The following is a 19,289-nucleotide window of genomic DNA, read 5'->3' on the forward strand; positions in this document are numbered from 1 at the left end:
TATAGAGAATAAAAACATCGCAACTTTTTCAGCCGACACGTATATATCCCCTGACCGTATCCCTCGCCCAATTCCATATTGTGACAGTCCTCGAGGGGATCAATGCCAGCCCGAAGCGACATCCGTTGTCTCTGCTCATGCAAAATCCGCTGGTCCCAGCCTTTTCCAGCCGTCGTCACGTTGCTTCCGTACGAAACGCCAGGTCAAAAGACACATATATCCTCCCGGGTTGACGCCCAAAACCCATGTCCAGTCCGTAAAAAGTACAAATAAAGAAAAATAAATGCATCTAGTATGTAGTAAGGGGAGATACCGCCTCTAGACATAGGAATAAGATTGTCAGCACCCGTCCTCTTCGCACTCGCTCATACTGCCGTAGCCCGTGTCCGTCTCCATGCCGACGACGCTCTTGGTGATACTGAGGCAGCGGTCGACCATCTTGTGGCGAACGTCCTGCTCCAGACCGCACTTTTCACCGGGCGCGCTGCCAATCCAGATGCGCAGGCTGCCGGCGAGGCGCTCGAGGGATGTGCTGAAAGACTCGGTCGACGGACGGTGGGCGTAGAGCTCCTCCATCAGCTTGAACAGCGCGGTGCAGCCGAGGAGGGACATGTTGGCGGTGGCGCTGGGGCGGGCAATCTTCTCGACGAGGCGGAGGCCTTCCTGGGGGTAGGCGGCGGTCGACTTGGCGCGCTGCAGGTGAGCGATGGCCATGGCGCACTTGAGGGCCATCTGGACATCGGGGGACTGGACCATGGAAGAAGAGTCGATGATGGCGGCGATCTGGTGTAGTGACTTTTGCTCAGAGGTGGGCTGGACGTTCTGGAGGGCGGCGGCAATGTTGGCTCCGCGCTTCTCGTCGACGAGGACGGCGCGGGCGACGAGAGCACGAGCCTGGACGCCGGAGCCGATGGGTGCAGTCTTGAGGGCGTTTTCCAAACAGGTCGACACGACCCTGGGGGCGTCACCATCATCCTTGGTGGCCTCGAGGCTGGTGACCAGGGCGCGCTGAATGGTCTGGCTGGACCACCAGGCAGCGACGGCATCCAGCGGGGACCGCACAGCCTGATCGTCGACGACGGCATCCATGCCGTCGTTGTGCTCGGTGACACCCTCGGTCGTTGCCAGGTTCCACGCCAGGTTGTAGGCTCGCTGGATGACGCTGTTGTTGAGAACCACGTCACATTCTTGCTCGATGAGGGCGGCCAGGTGTTCGGGAAGGTCGTCTTCGACCTGCTCGGAGTTGCGGCGAAGCTGGGCCAGGGCACGGTTCATGTTCCTGGCGTCGTTCCAGAGTGAGCGGGCAAGCTTCTTGGCGACAGTGTTGTGCAGGCCCTTGGATCCAAGATCCCAGAGGAGGACGCGGACGTGAAGGGCCTTGAGCATCAGTCGGGACGGGGTGTCGGGGAGTGTGCCGGATGCCAAGAGGGTGAGAGTCAGGCGGCTCTTGTTGATCTCCACGTCACCTCCAGCCAATTGGGCGTCGAGGGCGATGGACCACGCCTTGACGCGAGCAGCCTCCTGCTCCTCGGTGAGGCCGGTGAGCATTTGGTAGCCGTGAACGCCAATAGCATTGCGGAGGCTGAGCTTCATCGTCTTGAGAATCAGAGCAGCGGCCTCGAGGATGAAGTTGTGTTTCGGGACCCAGACGGTCTGGATGGCCGTCAACCAGGCCAGACGACGCACGTGAATAGGGGACGCCACAGATCCGGCCGCCTTGAGAGACTCCCTGAGCTGGTGCGCCTTCTTTGGCTTCTTGTCGGACGGCACAAACAGCGAGGGCACAAAGACCCACAAGAAGGTGCCAAGGAAGAGCAAAAGTTTGAGATGCGAGATGATCTGGGCAGGGGAGATGTAGTACCCGCCAATGTGCATGTGTGAGTGCGATCCCAGGTAGCTGAGAAGCTGGACGGGGAGAGCGTACAGGCCGCGGCCCTCGGGGCTCTCGTTGCTCTGCTCGTTTTCTCGCACGGCCTCGATGATCATGAGACCAGCAAGAGAACCGACCATGAGCTTGCCAAAGTATTGGCTCGAGTTGCCCCAGCGGCCTTGCTGCTGCATCTGCTGCTGCTGTTGCTGGATCTGTTGCTGCCGCATGAGGGCGGGGTTTCCGCGGTACGCTTGTTGCGGCACGGGATACGGCTGGCCGGAGGCCATTTGCGCGGAGATGATGCGCTTCATGTCTTCGGGCACGGGAATCATGCCCTGGGCGGACTCGCCGCGGGGGGTGCCGATGGGCGTGTTGATGTACTGGTCCTGCGGGTACTGCATCGGGGTCGGCGGTTGCTGGAGAGGGCTCATCGCGCCGTTCATCGCGCCGGCCATGAAGAGCTTCTCGAACGCGGCGATTCTGTTCTGCATGGCGCTGTTCTCGTCGAGCAATCGGTTATTTCGCTTTTCGAGGTGGCGGATGTACTCTGTCGCCTTGCTCAAGACCTGTGGATGTTAGTGCCGTTTTACTTGATCTCACAGAATACATACCGTAGCCTTGTTCAGCTTGTGGGCAGGCGTCAAGCCGTGCAGCTCCTCGCGGTCCTCGGTGGTATCCTCTCCCCTGGCACTCTTGGACATGATCCTCAAACTGGGCACGCTGTCTCGGAGGGCGGCAATCTTGTCGTTCAGGTTGGTTCGATACCTCTTCTCAATCATGTTGTGTGCCGTCTTCTTGACGGGCTGGTTCTCGTCGTCCTCGTCATCTTCATCGTCAACGTCGGCGGACGACTTGCGCTTCCTGCTGGCCTTGCTCGAGTCGTGGGCATCCGGAGAGGACAGTCCTGCTGCCTTGTGGTCGCTCGTGGCAGATCCGGGGCTCGGCTCGCTCTTGGGTGACTGGTACTGGAGATGGGCGGGCATGGCGATATTCCGCAGCTTCTCCTGTTGGGCGGGCGTGAGGAGGTTCAGGGTGGTGTCGGGGAGGGTGTGAGGGTGGCCTCCTCGCTGGTGATGGTTGGAGGTGGCGGGAGTGGCATAGAAGCCGGCCGGAGCGACGATGGATTGATCGATGGCGGCGGAAACGTTGGGCGGCAGGTGTTGTTGTTGATGCTGCTGGTTCGGAGAGAGCTCCCACGGAGCGGTGGTCTGGAAGAGAGAAGTGGCGCCTGCGGCGGTGGTGGCAGCGATGCTGTAGGAGTCGTACGGGGGTGTGTCCTGAAAGCCCCAATTGGCGTCATAGAAGGACTGGTTGTCGGCGGCGATGTTTGGTTGACCGTTGGGATCAGATTTCACGGTCTGGGGGTCTTGATCGTCAAGGAAAGACGGCGCCACGCCGAGGTTAGACTCGTCGAGCCCAAATAAGGCATTCTGATCCTGGTCGGCCATGTTGCAGAGCGGTGTATATGCAACTATGGCCTGATGCTCAATTCATCGAAGTCGGTACCGTGGACGGCCCTTCGCAGGACTGGAGAACGGGGGGGCCAGGACCCGGCGAGGCAGTCGATAGGACTCGACGTGAGTGGCCGGTCGGTCGCGATGGATCGGTGTCGATGCCGCAGGGGGCAGATTACGAACAGGACGGACAGCGGTTGATTGACGGCAAACGGCGGCGTGGTCGCAGCGGGATTCGTTCTGGTCGTACGACTGTCGGCAGAAGGCGATGGGAAGGGATGGGGATTGCGAGGTGGTGTCAGGCGGGAGGGAGACGCGGGACCCAGATGGGCAGAAATCGGCGGGTGGAAGTCGTATGACGCTGGGCAGGTTTGGCGGTGCTCAGAGCTTGGGTTGCTTGGGGGTCCTCTCTCTGGTACGTTGGAGAGGGGGGGGTTACTGTAAGGTAGACTTCGGCACTGCACGGGGGTAAACTCGGTCGACGGGTCAGCAGCGACGAGGGGATTCGACGCGAGATGCACGAAATGGTTGGTTTGGGGGTCGATGTGCGTGGTGGGAAATTCAGGCACACGAATAGAGGTGCGCTCTGGAATGCTTGGATCGCGAAGAGAGGGCAGGGAATTGGGTGGGAGGATGGAAGGAGAGCGAGAATTGAGAAAGGGAAGAGAATGGTGGCAGATCGTACGATAAATGGGAAACCACAGCTGATAATGGGCCGAGTGGTACGGCCCCCGTCCTTGCCGTCGCCCACATCGAGGGCGTTGTATCTTTGCACGTTAAACACAGGCAGAGATACATCCCACCGAGTGACGACTGGCGTACAGTGCCCGGGGAGCCAGGAACAGCGCGCCGGCCTGCCTCATTTTCGACAGCTCCACAGCGAGAAACGCCACTGAGCCAAGAAAGCCACTGATAGCTGGCCTATGACAACGCGCGCAAGGAGGGGCTTTGCGCTGAACAACACGCTTCCAGTTCCAGCCAGGTTTGCCAGCCCAGCCAGCCAGAAACCCAGTGCCAATACGGACACAATCGACGCTGCCAGCAGAGAGCTTCTTCTTCTTCATGAAGTGAGTGATTGCCCGTGGTCCCGTCACATCCTCCCTCGTTGCCAACGGGCGTGAGCGTGGGAGCGGGCACTTTTTCCATCTCGTCATCCCGTCGGGCCTCATCAGTGTTTACTAGCTATGCACACATTATCCGTCACACACACACACATCTCTGCACAGCAAATAAACTGCCCGGTTTGTGTCTGCCCAGACTTGACGTCCCAATTTATTCCCATGTCCATCAGCCATGTCAGTCTTCTCCACGTGCCCCGGCGCTCGCCGTAGCGTCGTCCATTGGGTCCCATCGGATCGCCGAACAAGAAAAAGTCACTAGACCTCGAGGCTAGAATAACAAGAGAAAAAAAAACATAGACACACGAATGGCACACGCACCTACGCACGCTCTGTGGCCCCATTTCGTACAGTGCTTGGGCCGCTGCAAACAGCCATGGCCGCTGCTAGTTCCAGACCACTCCGATGCCCCATCCCCGCCGCCAATCCCAGGGACCGCATGTCGCCTGTGGCTGCCCTATCGTCTCTCTCTCCCTCTCTGGGTCTTGGTGCCTGGTGTGGGTGCGTGTCTCTCTCGAGTCTCTCATCTCTTTTTCCTCTGATCCGAATCCTCGCTCCGCAGTGCTTCCTCGGCCTTCAGAAGTTCAGAACAATGGGCAATGCCTCGCCCCGACCGTCTTCCCCTGCCTCTGCCCGCCCTCTCGACCAACCCGCCTCGCAAGTGTCTCACAATGGGCATGGCTGCGACTCGACCTGCCACGATCCCACGGCCAAGCACCCCCGCATGCCCTCGACAAGGCCGCTAACATACCCCAGCTTCGTTCCCTCTGCGTGCCCGCCAAACATGGCCGTCTGCTGTTAACCTCGCCGTACCCCTGCCGATCAGCACATGCAGACACACGCAGACGCGAGACACCCTTCACTCTCATTTGAATCATCTGAAACGCCTATTCGTCCTTGACACACATGGCACGAACCCTGAATGCACTCGACAAGAATGCAGAGAAAACCCTATTAAATACCTAGATGCTAGATTCGCGTTTCCAGAAGCATGACAGACCTGCTTTTCCTGACTCTCGCCATGCACCTAGGGCCATGACTCTGACTCTCGTCTACCCGTGTTTCCGCCAGCCCGGTGTGTGGTGGTGGTGTGGCATGTTTTCCGTGGACGCGGTGCATCTGCTGCTGCAAGTGTATGGACAAAGAAATCTCGAGATACACAACGCCCCTCTTCATCAAAGAAAATCGTAATCGCATTAACCCGGTCGCCCTTGCTATCCACAGTCTATATGGTATATCCCCTTTCTAACCTCTCACCAAATGTCGTCCTCGCTCTTGACCATCTCCAACGTCGGCGTCTTGGGCTCGAGCTTCTTCATCCGCTTGCGGTCCGCCTTGGTCACCAGCGACGGGGTCATTGGCACGATGGGCGTGAACGGCTGGTACGGCGAGTACGGCACAGCCATGCCTGTCGCCGGCGTGCGGGCTCCCGACGGCGACAGTGGTCCCGTGCGTGTGAACACGGTCTGCTTGGTGGTCTGCGATGCCATGGATGGCGAGCTGAGGGCCGGCTCGTATGCACGCAGGGGCAGGGCGCCGCCAGTGCGGACAGCCGACGGAGCCTTGGACCGGAATGTGGCCCCAGGCTGAGGAGACGAGGGGAACGTGGCGCCGGGTTTGGGGGAGGCGGGCAAGGTGGGGAAGCGCGCACCCGGCTTCGGGGACTGCGGCAGGCCGATGAGCGGGGCCGTTGACCTCTCTGTTGTGGCCGAGTTGGGATCCATATCAGAGGTGGCATGCGACGCGTGTGACGGCGCCGCGGAGATCTTGCGGGCGTGGCCAATCGGGAGCTGTCCTCCGATCCGCTCGTCAATGCTCTGCGTGCTCTCCGGCGAGTGGTCCGGGGTGATGGGCGACACCTGCCCGTTCTCCTGGTGCACCCCGTACGGGACCTGGTTGGTGGGTACCGGCGGAGGCGGCGGCGGCGCGTATTGCCGCGGCGGGATGGCGCTCATCTCCTGGGACTCCTGCCTCGGGAAACTTCCCGTCATGGGCGTCATGATCGGGGACGAGATGCTGATGCCCTTGACGTGCTTGTCCTTCTTGGGGGAGCGCAGGGCCGAGAAGATGGACGACGCGCGGGACTTCTTCTCCGGCTTGGGCTCCGCGCCGAGGTTGAGGTTGGCCGGCTTGTGCTTCTCCTTCTTGAGCGTCGGCTTGCCAAAGTTGGCACTGTTTGGCGGCGGGAACTGCGAGTTGCTCGCGAGGACCGGCGAGCCCTGCAGTATGATGCCCTGCGCCTTGGCCTCCTCCTGCTCCATCACGTACTTGTACATCTCCTCGAGCTGTGTCTGCGCCATCTTCTTGTCTTTTGCGACGATCCTCTGGTCCACGGAAGCGTCGATTCCAGGTGCGTGCAGTGTTGACGTGGGCGTCGGGGCCACGTACGGCGTCTGGGGAGACGGGATTTCCGGGGTCTGGTAGTCCTCCGGGGGCGGGTACGAAAAGTTGCGGACGGGGCTCCGCGGGATGCTTCTGGGCGAGTTTGGCACCTCCAAGATAAGTCTCAGCGGCCTGGGTGACGCCTTTGGTTCGTCAAAGTCGACCTCGTTGTCGCCAGCGGAGAGGGCCTCGCGACGTCTCTTGGACAGTACGAGCAGCAAAACGGCGACCAGCACCAATGACACGCCGTAAGAACCGACGATGGCGCCTATCTGATATGGCAGGTAGGCGGGATCTCTCAAAGCGTTTGCAGATGCGGGCGGACCGTCCTCGGGCGATGGTGCAGGACCCCACTGGATGTTGAGGGGATTGTTGTTGCGAGGCTCGTGGGCGGAGGGCACTGCGTGTGTATAACTGCAAAAGAAGAAAAGAGCGAGGGTCGAGAAGCGAAGTCGAGAGTTAAGTGTCGGGGCTTTGACGGGTTTCATGGTGGTGAGGACACCGGAAGTCTTTAAAAGTCAAATCCAGCTTTGATGATCTTACCTCCTGGTGGAGGGTCCGAAACACATTGTGATGGAGAAGTTACATGGAAAGGCACGGTCATGCGGCGCACAAAGGGTATATAGCGGCTGGTGAGGTTCGGCAGTGCGTCGAGATTGGCGCTGGCCATGTGCTCTCGACTCTGACTTGCTGAAGCCCCCAGGCACGAGTCTGCGAAGCGGTCGCACTTGCATGATGCCGACCTCAATGGAATTGCAGTAGCGCCCAAAATGGCCCGTGGCTATTAATGTCGTCTGCAGAGGAGGCGGGAGGACCAAGGGCTTCCCGAGATGTGGTTGGGCGGATCGACGTGATGGCAGGGGCCGTAAGCGCCGAGTAGGGCTGCCGGGGTCGTGATTGGGCTGCTTCGTCACATCTGACCCCGCGCCGTGCCACACACGAACTGACTCTGCCAACTCAATTCGTTGATGCAGGGCAAATGCATGCCGGCGAGGCCCCAATCCGCTGGCCACTCATGGCCGAATAGTCCCAGGAGACATGGTTCAAGATGTGAGAAGAATGTGAAAAGACGAGCGTCCCCGGGTCAGCTGTGCTGTCGTCTCGCTATCTCGTCCTGTCTTTTGGCTTCCCAGCAGTCGCCGCCGCGGGCATCCCCTGCGTCGGCCCATCACCCGTCTCTCTGACCGCATACGCACTGCTGCAATAGGCCACGACATATGGCACAGACCATGCCCTCTGCGGAATCGCTATCACAGGCATCCTCGAATGGGATCTCTGCGCAGTGTGACTTCACATTGTGGTCAGCATTAAAGCGTGATGATCGCAACTTTGCGGCCGTGATGGCATGCGTGATAGGATCGTCGTCGCCGTTCTTCTAGACTGATGGGACGTTGATTTGGAGTTTGCCCGTTGAGCTGCGCTGTTGCGAACCAGAAAACCTTGGGAAAACGTCCGCGTCGCTTGCAGCGGGAATAATGTCTCTTTGCGAGTCATCAAAGCGAAAACAAACTTTGTCCGAGCGATGCTTGACCCGAGTCCCGATTGAGCGTTCTCGACACCCTCTAGCTGGATGGCCAGAGGAAATCGAAACAATTTGGACGAATCAGCAGCGTCGAGCGCGAACGCTGCGGGTGGTATCTCTCTCGGGGGACAGCCGATGAACGTTTGATAGATATCCGGAGATGGATAAGTTCGTGAAGGCTGGTGTTGTTGGAAGCTTCTTTGATTCAATGATGACGTTTGTCGAAGCAAGACTGGCTGCCTGGATAGCCGGGTCGCCCGGTGGTCTGGCCGCTTGGGAACAGTTATCAATGTCTCGGAGGCGGTGGCAGTGGTGATGAAGCCGGTGGTGGAGTAGTGGTTATCCGGAGTGGGAGCGGACATCTCGCTTGGTCTGTGCTCAAGCGAGACACGTGCACGTGACACCGTATGGGCCGGGGATCTGCCGGGTCCTGGCGTGTTGATGGTCGCGCGGCGAGACGCGTCTGTAGTCTGATAGCCGGCACGCTTCCCTTACGACAACTCAGTTGCTTGACGTCTCCTATGACCGCCCTACACGATGAACTCGTCGAGTTCAGCCCCCGGCCCGGCTGAATCCATCCTGGCCACGCTCAACACTGCACAATGCCGAGCCGTCACGTCCAAGGCCGCGACGGTAGCCATCCTAGCAGGGCCAGGCAGTGGCAAGACGCACACGCTGACCTCACGTGTCGTATGGCTCGTTGACAATGTCGGATACGCGCCATCAGAGATAATTGTGGCCACATTTACAGTCAAGGCCGCTAGGGAGATGAAGGAACGCATTGGCAGGGCACTGGGAGGTGATCGCGAGAAGCGAATCGTTCTGGGCACATTTCACAGCATTGCGCGTCGGTACTTGGCTGCATATGGCAAGCGGATTGGGCTTGATGAAAAGTTTGGCATCGCAGACGACTCAGACTCGAGGGCCATCATCCAGAGGATATGCAAACGCTTCCAGCTCGGAGTGGAACCCCCGGCGGCGAGGTCCTGGATCAGCAAGAAAAAGGCCAAGGGTGACGTCCAAAGCCCTCCCAAAGGAAAGGCCTCTAAGCCGGAAAGCCCCGATCTGGAGACTTGCTACCGAGAGTACCAAAATCACTTGGAGCGGTCGAATCTCTTGGACTACGACGATCTCTTGACCAAGTGCGTGGAGCTGCTGCGCAAGCATCCTTCCTGCGTCGCCAACGTGCAGGCTGTGCTCATTGACGAGTACCAAGACACAAACGGCATCCAGTACGAGCTCATGAAACTGTTTGCGCAGGCCCGTGAGAGAATCACCATCGTGGGCGACCCGGACCAGAGCATCTACGGCTGGCGATCAGCCGAAATCAAGAACCTCTACCGCCTTCTGAGGGACTACCCAAAGACTGATGAAATCTCCCTGGAAGAAAGCTACCGATCATCGCAGGCCATTTTGGATGTATCCCTCAAGATTATCCAACAGGACAAGCGGCGATACCAGAAAGTGCTGCTACCAATCCACAATAAAGGGACGCGGCCGGTTTTGCGCCGACTGAAATCCTCCGCTGTCGAGGCCGAATGGATGGTCTCGGAGATTAAGCGAATGCTCTTGATGGCAGGCAAGATGTTGAACTACGACGACGTGGCGATTCTGCTGCGATCCGCCTCGCTCTCCAGACATATCGAATCGGCTCTTGGCAAGGCAGGACTTGCTTACCGCATGGTTGGTGGATTCAAGTTCTACGACCGCGCAGAAGTCAAGGTGATTCTTGATTACCTGCGCGTCATTTACCAGCCGGACAACAACGACGCCGTTGCGCGCATCATCAACGTGCCCCGTCGCGGTATCGGCGACGCCACCATCAAGTCGCTTCTCGAAGAGGCAGAGAGCGCCAAGCTTAGTGTCTGGTCTCTGCTGAACAAGCACTGCCGAGGAGACCGGACTGCCAAGACCAACATCAAGAAGGCCATGGAGCAGAAAATCAGCGGCGAACTGATTCGGATAATCTCGGGCATTAGGAGGAAAATCGAGGAGCCCCCGACAGGAAGCCCCTATTACCATCTCGTGGACATGATCGAGAGCCTCCTGAACCAGCTCAACTTCCAAAAGTACCTCCAGGAGAACTACCCGGAAGACCACGAGGCACGGTGGGCCAACGTTCAAGAGTTCATCAGCTTAGCTGGCGACTTCATGCGGGATCTGAGTGCCACGGCGGATGAGGATCGCCTCCCAGAGGTCGATGGGGTTCAGCAGGTCCAGGAGAACGACGCTCTCGGCCGGTTTCTGGCAAACGTCTCCCTGGCATCAGACGCGCAAAAGGGTGATACCGAAGGCAAGCCTCTGGTGACCATTTCGACGATTCACGCAGCCAAGGGACTCGAGTGGCCGGCCGTCTTCGTCCCGGCGGTGTACAACGGGTCCATCCCGCATGCGCGGTCTGAAGACATGGACGAAGAACGCCGGCTCCTGTACGTGGCCATGACGCGAGCCAAGTCCCTGCTCTACCTCAGCTGCCCCATGTACAGTTCGTCAAACGGAGGCAACGGGGGCGAGCGCACCGAGCTGTCCAAGTTCATCCCTTCGGAGATCCATCCGTACTTTAGGAAGCGCGGTCCGTCGTTTGAACCTGGTGTGCTACAAGAGGTTGGCCGGATACTCGGGCGAGAGTCCGAGGTTCCCTCGCAGAACAAGGTCTTTAGCGAGATGCCGCTGATGGAACGACCGGAAGACAACTTGTACCCCGAGAACCCAGAGGATGCGTTTGGAGATGGGGGCAACGACAGAAATCGTCAATGGCAGCGGCGCGCTAGGCCGCAGATGGCGTTGGCTTCAGAGGAAGACCCTCAGGTGGCCCCATCATGGCATACCTCTGGAACGGCCACGACAATGGATGCGGCATCAAGCTTTACCATGTCGTCCCTCCCCGGCTTCACAACCGCGACCGCGGCTCAGTCGGCGATACAGGCTGCCGCGAAAGAAATGGCAGCGTCAGTCCAAGGCCCAGACCGTCGCCAGGCGCCGCAAAAGTCGACAGGCCCCAGGAGAGGGACAACTAAGCGCCCGGCCGATCAGCAGAGCCTCCTGGGATTCGTCAAGCGATCGAGGTCCGACATGTCAGACACTAGCAGCATGCCCGCCCCTCCCCCGCGGCATCCTCTCCAGGAGATGCCCGAGCTGCCAAATCTGCACCGAGGGCAGGCCCCCACGCCAGCTATCGAGCCTGGTCTCGCCAGTCACAAATTAGGCGCCAACAGGATGCCCTCCAAGCCGTCGAAACCAGCATTCGACGGCGATGCAGGGCCAAAGAAACATTACGCAAACTTCTCGAGCTCGCCACCGAGACCAGAGAAGGAAAACGAAGACAAAGATGTGCCGCCGGCGATACGGGAGCGCCCGGCGAGCTGTTTGCATGCTACGACAACGACGAACGGATTTGGGGGTTTTAAGAGACCCGTGGCGTTGAAGAAGGAAGGGGGGATTGCACCCATAGACCGGCTGCGAAAGCCGTTCAAGCCGCTTACGATTAAGAAATGAGGGGCGTTCACGTTGCATTGGATTGGCGTTGCTGTGCGGATAGATTATGGCTCACGGGCAGTTGTAGAACATGTTGCACCAGGCGCGAAATATGAATCACCTATTGAACCAAGAATGTCATCTTCCAAGCAGGTTTGATTGGCGAATGAATGAATAAATCTGACCCGATGCGCTCCGAGGGATCGGGTTCCGGGCTCAGCCGGTCTCGGTGGCGCCTCACGCCTTACCATGCCGTTTAAGGATGACGCCTGACGCATCCTTCGTAAATATCGTAGCAGAGACGCTCGGGTCGTAAATAGCGACGAGAAAGATAAATACGACAGATTCGGCGCGTTATCAATGACCAAGAGATCAGAATAAATCCTACTTGATATTCACAGTCTTCAAACAAGATCAGTAATTACTGTACCCGAAAAAAAGACTCCAAAATGTCTCCAATGGCCGCGCGCATCACCAACATGGCCCTCCGCACTCCACTCCGGTCGCCGTACCCCGCGTTCTCCACCACCGCCCGATCCCGAGCCGGAGCAGGGAAGAGCACCAACGGCAGCAAGCCAGACGACGTCGAGATTCCGGCGTTCAACATCCGACACATCACATCGAGCCCCAGGGCGAGATTCTGGTTAATCTCGGGCTTCTGTGTGCTTGCGTCGATTGAGGGTTACGGGTGGTACAACTTTGGGCCGAAGATCTTGGGATGGGAGAAGGGTGAGGAGGAGGCTGAGAGTAAATAGGTGGATCATGTCAAGCCGTCCCATTTGGGCGCGGTTCGGGTGTAGCGTTTTTGGTTCGAGACTTTGTAACTTCACTCTTTTGCGTTCTCACGGCTGGCTTATTCACCAGTCTAATCACTACTCTTCAATACGTTCTTAGTCTTGGCATCTCTGTAATACATCCATAATGCCTGGCACAAGTTTTTGCCACGCATCGAAAATAGTGCAAAAGGTGCGGACGTAGAACCGAATGGACAAGGCTTCATAATTGAAGACCTTGAAGGGCACTCATACGCTTGGCGAAATGGGAAACTCAAATCACGAAATGATAGCCTTGACCACGGGATCATGGGCCATTTTCTATGACACGTTGGAAGAAGATTTACTACAAGATATAAAATAAACCTCACAGTGATTGTTGGTTTGATCGCATCATCCACAAACCTCTCCAACTTCAACCCCACCTCATTTTACGCTATCAAACACATCATGGACTCCGTACCGGAAAAGCAATCACTGCTTGATAAATCTACAGCAGATTTTGACAACATCTACGACGCCGAGAAGAATGTTGTGAAAACAGATCACGACCTCTCGGCTTCCAAGCGATTTCTCTTAAAACACAAGCATGTCATCATACGCCATGTTCGTCTGTGGCAGACTCGACTACGCTTGCCACACCTTTTTGACGACGACTATTACGACATGAGTGACAGGCGCTTTCTTGATATCATGGATTCGGTGATCTCAGGCACCATCCTTGTCACTATCTCCGCACTCATGTTTCTGGCGCTTTTTTCGATTTCCCATGCAATTCAGGAGGAGGTTATCTGGCTGTGGGTTGCCCTCAGTTGCTTCCCGGCAGTCTTTTCTCTGGAATGCTGGTTGTATTTGGTCTATGGACCAATTGAATCCCAAAATCAACCGAGAGCAGGAACTTTGTCTTGGTATGGTACAAGTGACCCAAGATGGATACTTGATGTTTAGCAACCGCTCCTCGGTATACTTGAGTAGGCTTGGGTTCTAGGTCAAGAAGACCCCAGACGGGCATCACCTGTCTGGACGATGTTCACAATCGACAAAGGAATCAACAAAAGGAAGAAAGTAAATGTCGGAGAGAGATTCACAAATTACATGCTGCAGAACCCTCTCTCCTGTCAATTGATGGACATCAACAACCAGTTTAGCAGTTTGCTAGTTTAGTGGTTTTGAGACAGAATTCGATTCATGGATCTTCTGCCTGTTAAATGGCCAAAAAAGTTGAAGCCTCATGTAAAAGTCTTCAAAGACTGGCTGCCTCTCTCAGAGCGACCTGAGTCAAGGGCTTGCAGGTCATTACCGTGTAGGTGTTAACTTGACCCTGCTTCCAAACTTACGATGGCTTATTGCGTCCCAACCTCCGTGGATTTCTCATGATGCCACCTTTCGTACAAATTAATGCCAAAATTCACTTTCAAGGTTCATCGCAAAGGTGGCAGAACAACAATAGGTACCAATGAGAAGAAGGGCACTTACAAGAACCTTGGTTGCGAGGCGAGGTAGAAGACTCAATGTATCGACCATCTCATACAACGGCACGTAGGAAAACAGATTCAAATCAAATACGTTCAAAACCCGGCTGCATTACCCGAGTTCAACTTCAACTCCTACACCTCACGCTGCCAATGAGGCAGAAGCAAAGACAAACACGCCTTCCGCATTCGGCAGGTGCTTCTTCCCCCACGTGACTTGTTTCGTGACGACATTGACATCCGGGCCGAGTGGCTGGGGCCCAGCCCGCCAATGGAACGTTGAGCTGGAGGTCTCCACTCCTCCTGCACGCCTGTGGCAGGTGCGTGTGGGCGTAGGTGCGGATGACGCAGGGCGGCACGCGGGCGGTACCTGGGTGTCGCAAGTGCCTGGGCTGACTACCAGACCACCGCTAACGTGCCGGAGCTCCCACGAAGCTTGTTGGCGTCGTACACCTCACCTCCGACACATCACCATCACCATCGCCGTCGCCATATCTCTGGCCTTTCCATCGTCGTCTTTTCTTTGGGTTCTGCCATATTTCCTCATTCTACATCTCCCGCCTATTCCACCACATAGTCGCCGATAACAGCCCAATACAGCCGCTGCGCGGCAACACTCGCAATGACCCTGTGGAAGCTCTTCGGAGCCGGCGGACTGCTGATCGCCGGCCTGAACGGCGCGGCAGCAGAGCCATATACACCGAAACACGAAGCCGGACGATGTGCGATTCGAGGCCACTGCGGTTCCAAGAGCTTCTTTGGCAAGCAGCTGCCCTGTGTTGACAACGGGCCTGCCGAGGACCCGGACGAGAAGCTGCGACAACAGATCGTCGACCTCTGCGGAGAGAAATGGAAATCGGGACCTGTCTGCTGCGATGCTGACCAGGTGAGCACACTCAATGAGCCGTTCGAAGCATTGTCTAACCCGCGTAGGTGAAAGCGCTCGCGTCCGAGCTCGGCACCCCGAACCAGATCGTGTCCTCTTGCCCGGCCTGCAAGGACAACTTCTTCAACCTGTTCTGCACCTTTACGTGCTCTCCGGACCAGTCGCTCTTCCTCAATGTCACAAAGACGATGGAAAAGAACAAAAAGGAGATGGTCACCGAGCTGGACCAGCTGATCTCCGAGGAATACGGAACGGGCTTCTACGACAGCTGCAAGGAGGTCAAGTTCGGGCCGTCCAACTCCAAGGCCATGGACTTTATCGGAGGCGGAGCCAAGAATTACTCGCAGCTGCTCAAGTTTTTGGGAGACGAGAAAATCATTGGATCGCCGTTCCAGATCAACTTCCCGACCTCCTACACCGAGCCCGAAATGTCCCCCAGGGAGATGACGCCGAAGAAGTGCAACGACGAGGACCCCAACTACCGCTGTGCATGCGTCGACTGCCCGTCCGTGTGTCCGGAGCTCCCCGCCGTCAAGAGGCCTGGCGAGTGCCACGTCGGTCTTCTGCCCTGCCTCTCGTTTGCCGCCATCTTCACCTACAGCATCCTGCTCTTCTCCGCGATTGCCGCCGTCGTTGGACACGTCTACTGGAGACGCCGTGCCAGGAGAGAGAGTGAGCGTCTGAGACTTCTGCAAGATGCCTCTCCCAGCGACGACGAAGACGAGGGCGACTTGGTCCAAAACGGTGCCATGTTTGACCGTCCCCAGCGCTATTACAAGATCAACACCTGGTGCGACGCGGCCTTCAGTAAGCTCGGACACGCGGCGGCAAGATACCCCGGCATCACTATCGGTGTGTCGCTAATCTTCGTCATCATTTTCAGTGCTGGCTGGGTCCGATTTGACCTTGAAAAGGACCCCGCACGTCTCTGGGTCAGCCCGACCTCCCCTGCCGCGCAGGAGAAGGCGTTCTTTGATGAAAAGTTTGGCCCCTTCTACCGCGCCGAGAAGGTCTTCCTGGTCAACGACCGGGACGGTCCGGCTCCCGTCCTCAGCTACGACACGCTAATCTGGTGGATGGACGTCGAGAAGAGCGTCAAGCAGCTGAAGGGTGCCAAGTATGGCGCCACGCTCAACGACATTTGCTTGAAGCCCACCGGCTCTGCCTGTGTCGTCCAGTCCGTGGCCGCCTACTTTGAGAACGAGCCGGCGCTCGTGGGCCGTGACTCCTGGCAAGACCAGCTCCGACAGTGCGCCAAGTCTCCCGTCGAGTGCCGCCCTGACTTTGGCCAGCCAATTGAGCCGAACATGATTCTTGGAGGCTACGACGAGGACCCAGCCAAGGCCACCGCCATCACAGTCAACTGGGTTGTCAGCAACGCAGCCGAGGGAAGCCCTGCCGTCGAGCGCGCCATGGATTGGGAGAATGCTCTCCGAGACCGTCTTCTCATCGCCCAGGAAGAGGCCAAGGAGCGCGGACTTCGCCTGTCCTTCTCTACGGAGGTCAGCTTGGAGCAGGAGCTCAACAAGTCCACCAATACCGATGCCAAGATCGTCATCATCAGCTACATCATCATGTTCCTGTACGCTTCTCTCGCTCTGGGATCCACCACTCTGTCTGTCAAAGACATGATGAGAAACCCCGCCGTCGCGCTGGTGCAGTCCAAGTTTAGCCTCGGTGTCGTGGGCATTCTCATCGTCCTCATGTCCATCAGCGCATCAATCGGTCTCTTCTCCTGGGCTGGTCTGAAGGCCACCCTCATCATTGCCGAGGTCATCCCCTTCATCGTCCTCGCCGTGGGTGTCGACAACATCTTTTTGATTGTCCACGAGTTCGAGCGAGTCAACGTCAGCCACCCCGATGAGATGGTTGAGGAGAGAATCGCCAAAGCACTCGGCCGCATGGGCCCGTCCATTCTATTCTCTGCCCTGACCGAGACCGTTGCTTTCGCTCTCGGAACCTTTGTCGGCATGCCCGCTGTCCGCAACTTTGCCGCCTACGCCGCGGGTGCCGTCTTCATCAACGCCATCCTGCAGATCACCCTGTTCGTGTCCGTTCTGGCCATGAACCAGATCCGCGTCGAGGACCACCGCGCCGACTGCATCCCCTGCCTCCAGGTCAAGGCTGCCCGTGTCCACCTCAGCGGCAGCAACGGAAACGCCAATGCCAGATTCTACGAGGTGCCCGAAGAGAGCCTGCTCCAGCAGTTCATCCGCCGCACGTATGCTCCGGCCATCCTCACTCGACAGGCCAAGGCTGCCATCACCGCCGTCTTCCTCGGTATCTTTGCCGCCGGCATTGCTTTGATCCCCGAGGTCAAGCTCGGTCTCGACCAGCGTGTCGCCATCCCCGACGGGTCCTACCTCATCCCGTACTTCAACGACCTGTACGAGTACATGGAAACGGGCCCTCCTGTCTACTTTGTCACCCGAGAGTTCAACGCCACTGAGCGAAGCCACCAGCGGGAGATTTGCGCCAGATTCACCACCTGCGATCAGTTCTCCCTAACCAACATCCTCGAGGGCGAGCGCAAGAGACCCGAGGTGTCCTTCATCTCTTCGCCCACGGCCAGCTGGATTGACGACTACTTCCTCTGGCTGAACCCGGACCTCGGCGACTCGTGCTGCGTCGAGAACGGCAAGGCCTGCTTCGCCGACCGCAACCCGCCGTGGAACATCACCCTGTCCGGCATGCCGCAAGACGGCGAGTTTGTCCACTACCTCGAAAAGTTCCTCACGTCTCCCACCAACGACGACTGCCCTCTGGGCGGCCAGGCCTCCTACGGCCAGGCTGTGGTGATTGACTCCGAGAGGGACACCATCCCTGCCAGTCACTTCCGAACGATGCACACACCTCTGCGTAGCCAGGACGACTTCATCAACGCCATGTCCGCCGCCCGCAGAATTGCATCTGATATCACGCGATCGACCGGCGTCGACGTCTTCCCTTACAGTCTCTTCTACATCTTCTTTGACCAGTATGCCAGCATTGTCTCGTTGACCGGTGCCCTCCTCGGCTCTGCGGTGGGCATCGTCTTCATCATCTCGGCAATCATGCTGGGCTCCCTGCTCACCGCTCTGGTCGTGACGGTCACGGTCTGCATGACGGTCGTGGACATTATCGGTGCCATGGCGGTCTTTGGCGTGTCGCTCAACGCCGTCTCTCTGGTCAACCTTATCATCTGCGTGGGCATTGGCGTGGAGTTCTGCGCCCACATCGCCAGGGCCTTCATGTTCCCGTCCCGCACCGTCATGGAGCGAGCCAAGAACCGCTTCCGCGGACGTGACGCGCGTGCCTGGACGGCCTTGGTCAACGTCGGCAGCTCTGTCTTCTCGGGCATCACCGTCACCAAGCTGCTCGGAGTCTGTGTGCTCGCCTTTACGAGATCCAAGATCTTTGAGATCTACTACTTCCGTGTCTGGCTCGCCCTGGTCGTCTTTGCAGGCACCCACGCCCTCATCTTCCTCCCGGTCGCCCTCAGCTTGTTCGGCGGTGAGGGATACGTCGACCCCGAGAGCGAGGGCGGCATCGAGGAGGACCTGGCCAGCCGCAGATACCGGGCGTTGGTGCCGGATGAGGACACCGACTCTGACGATGATTATTAGATACGAATTTGCTGTAATATTAGTTTTGGGTGAATAAAAATTGTAGTCTGTTTGGTTTGATCCAGTCTTTTCTTCCTCTTGATACATACACGTCCGTCCCATCGTCACTTACACGACAACATCCACAGTATCTGGAAATTCCACAGAATCGCGATGCGAGTCATAGCGGGGCGCAAGGGAGAGATGATGGCGCCAGCAAGGAGCGGCCGCAGATCAGATTAGGCATGGAACACTCAGGCGCCGTCTCTCTGGATTTCTCCGATGAAGAGTTCTGGGTCGGGCTCCCTGGGCTACGATGCAGGTCAGTTGGTTGCGACAGTCCGACTGAGGCGGGCCAACGGTGAGGTGCCACATCGCGGCGGAGTGGGCTGCGGTAACATGGTGACAACGCATCGGCGATTGGGCGGCTTGGGCTCGGTGGACAGGCGGGCGGTGGAGTGGTTCATGTGTCTTTTGCTGTCACGCAGGATCTTGGATGCGAAACATGTTCATGGTGACATCAACTCGACGCCCAGCAAGGTTCTTTTTAAAGGTGAGGCGGAGGAGGACCCCTGATCGGTGCTTTTTGCGCGACGGAAGCCAGCAGACCCATGCCGGGAAATGGACGAGGATGGAATGAGGCTGATTCCAAGTGACAACTTTTTTTTACGATTGATCTAAAATCTCTCAATTCGACAGCGCACAATGGGAACAAAACATGTGCTTCCATCCGATGGTGGATGAGGGAATATCA

At 57.7% G+C, this 19,289-nt stretch overlaps 4 protein-coding genes across 4 annotated transcripts; 2 read left to right on the plus strand and 2 right to left on the minus strand.

The window, feature by feature from the left end:
• Nucleotides 1-339: 339 nt before the first annotated feature.
• COL26b_000806 (uncharacterized protein) lies at nucleotides 340-3,318 on the minus strand (the record flags this gene model as incomplete). The annotated part of the gene is made up of 2 exons (XM_053173771.1): nucleotides 340-2,436; nucleotides 2,482-3,318. The coding sequence occupies 2 exons, from the start codon at nucleotides 3,316-3,318 to the stop codon at nucleotides 340-342; spliced, it is 2,934 nt and encodes a 977-aa protein (XP_053042328.1).
• Nucleotides 3,319-5,695: 2,377 nt separating this feature from the next.
• COL26b_000807 (uncharacterized protein) lies at nucleotides 5,696-7,312 on the minus strand (the record flags this gene model as incomplete). Its single annotated transcript, XM_053173772.1, has 1 exon — nucleotides 5,696-7,312. The coding sequence occupies one exon, from the start codon at nucleotides 7,310-7,312 to the stop codon at nucleotides 5,696-5,698; it is 1,617 nt and encodes a 538-aa protein (XP_053042329.1).
• A 1,571-nt stretch (nucleotides 7,313-8,883) lies between these two features.
• On the plus strand, nucleotides 8,884-11,841 carry COL26b_000808 (uncharacterized protein; the record flags this gene model as incomplete). The annotated part of the gene is made up of 1 exon (XM_053173773.1): nucleotides 8,884-11,841. The coding sequence occupies one exon, from the start codon at nucleotides 8,884-8,886 to the stop codon at nucleotides 11,839-11,841; it is 2,958 nt and encodes a 985-aa protein (XP_053042330.1).
• Nucleotides 11,842-14,687: 2,846 nt separating this feature from the next.
• COL26b_000809 (uncharacterized protein) lies at nucleotides 14,688-18,556 on the plus strand (the record flags this gene model as incomplete). The annotated part of the gene is made up of 2 exons (XM_053173774.1): nucleotides 14,688-14,951; nucleotides 14,999-18,556. The coding sequence occupies 2 exons, from the start codon at nucleotides 14,688-14,690 to the stop codon at nucleotides 18,554-18,556; spliced, it is 3,822 nt and encodes a 1,273-aa protein (XP_053042331.1).
• Between the last annotated feature and the right edge of the window lie 733 nt (nucleotides 18,557-19,289).

Source organism: Colletotrichum chrysophilum (assembly GCF_026319265.1).
Source record: "Colletotrichum chrysophilum strain AFK26 chromosome Unknown scaffold_3, whole genome shotgun sequence".
Taxonomy (NCBI): Eukaryota; Fungi; Ascomycota; class Sordariomycetes; order Glomerellales; family Glomerellaceae; genus Colletotrichum; species Colletotrichum chrysophilum.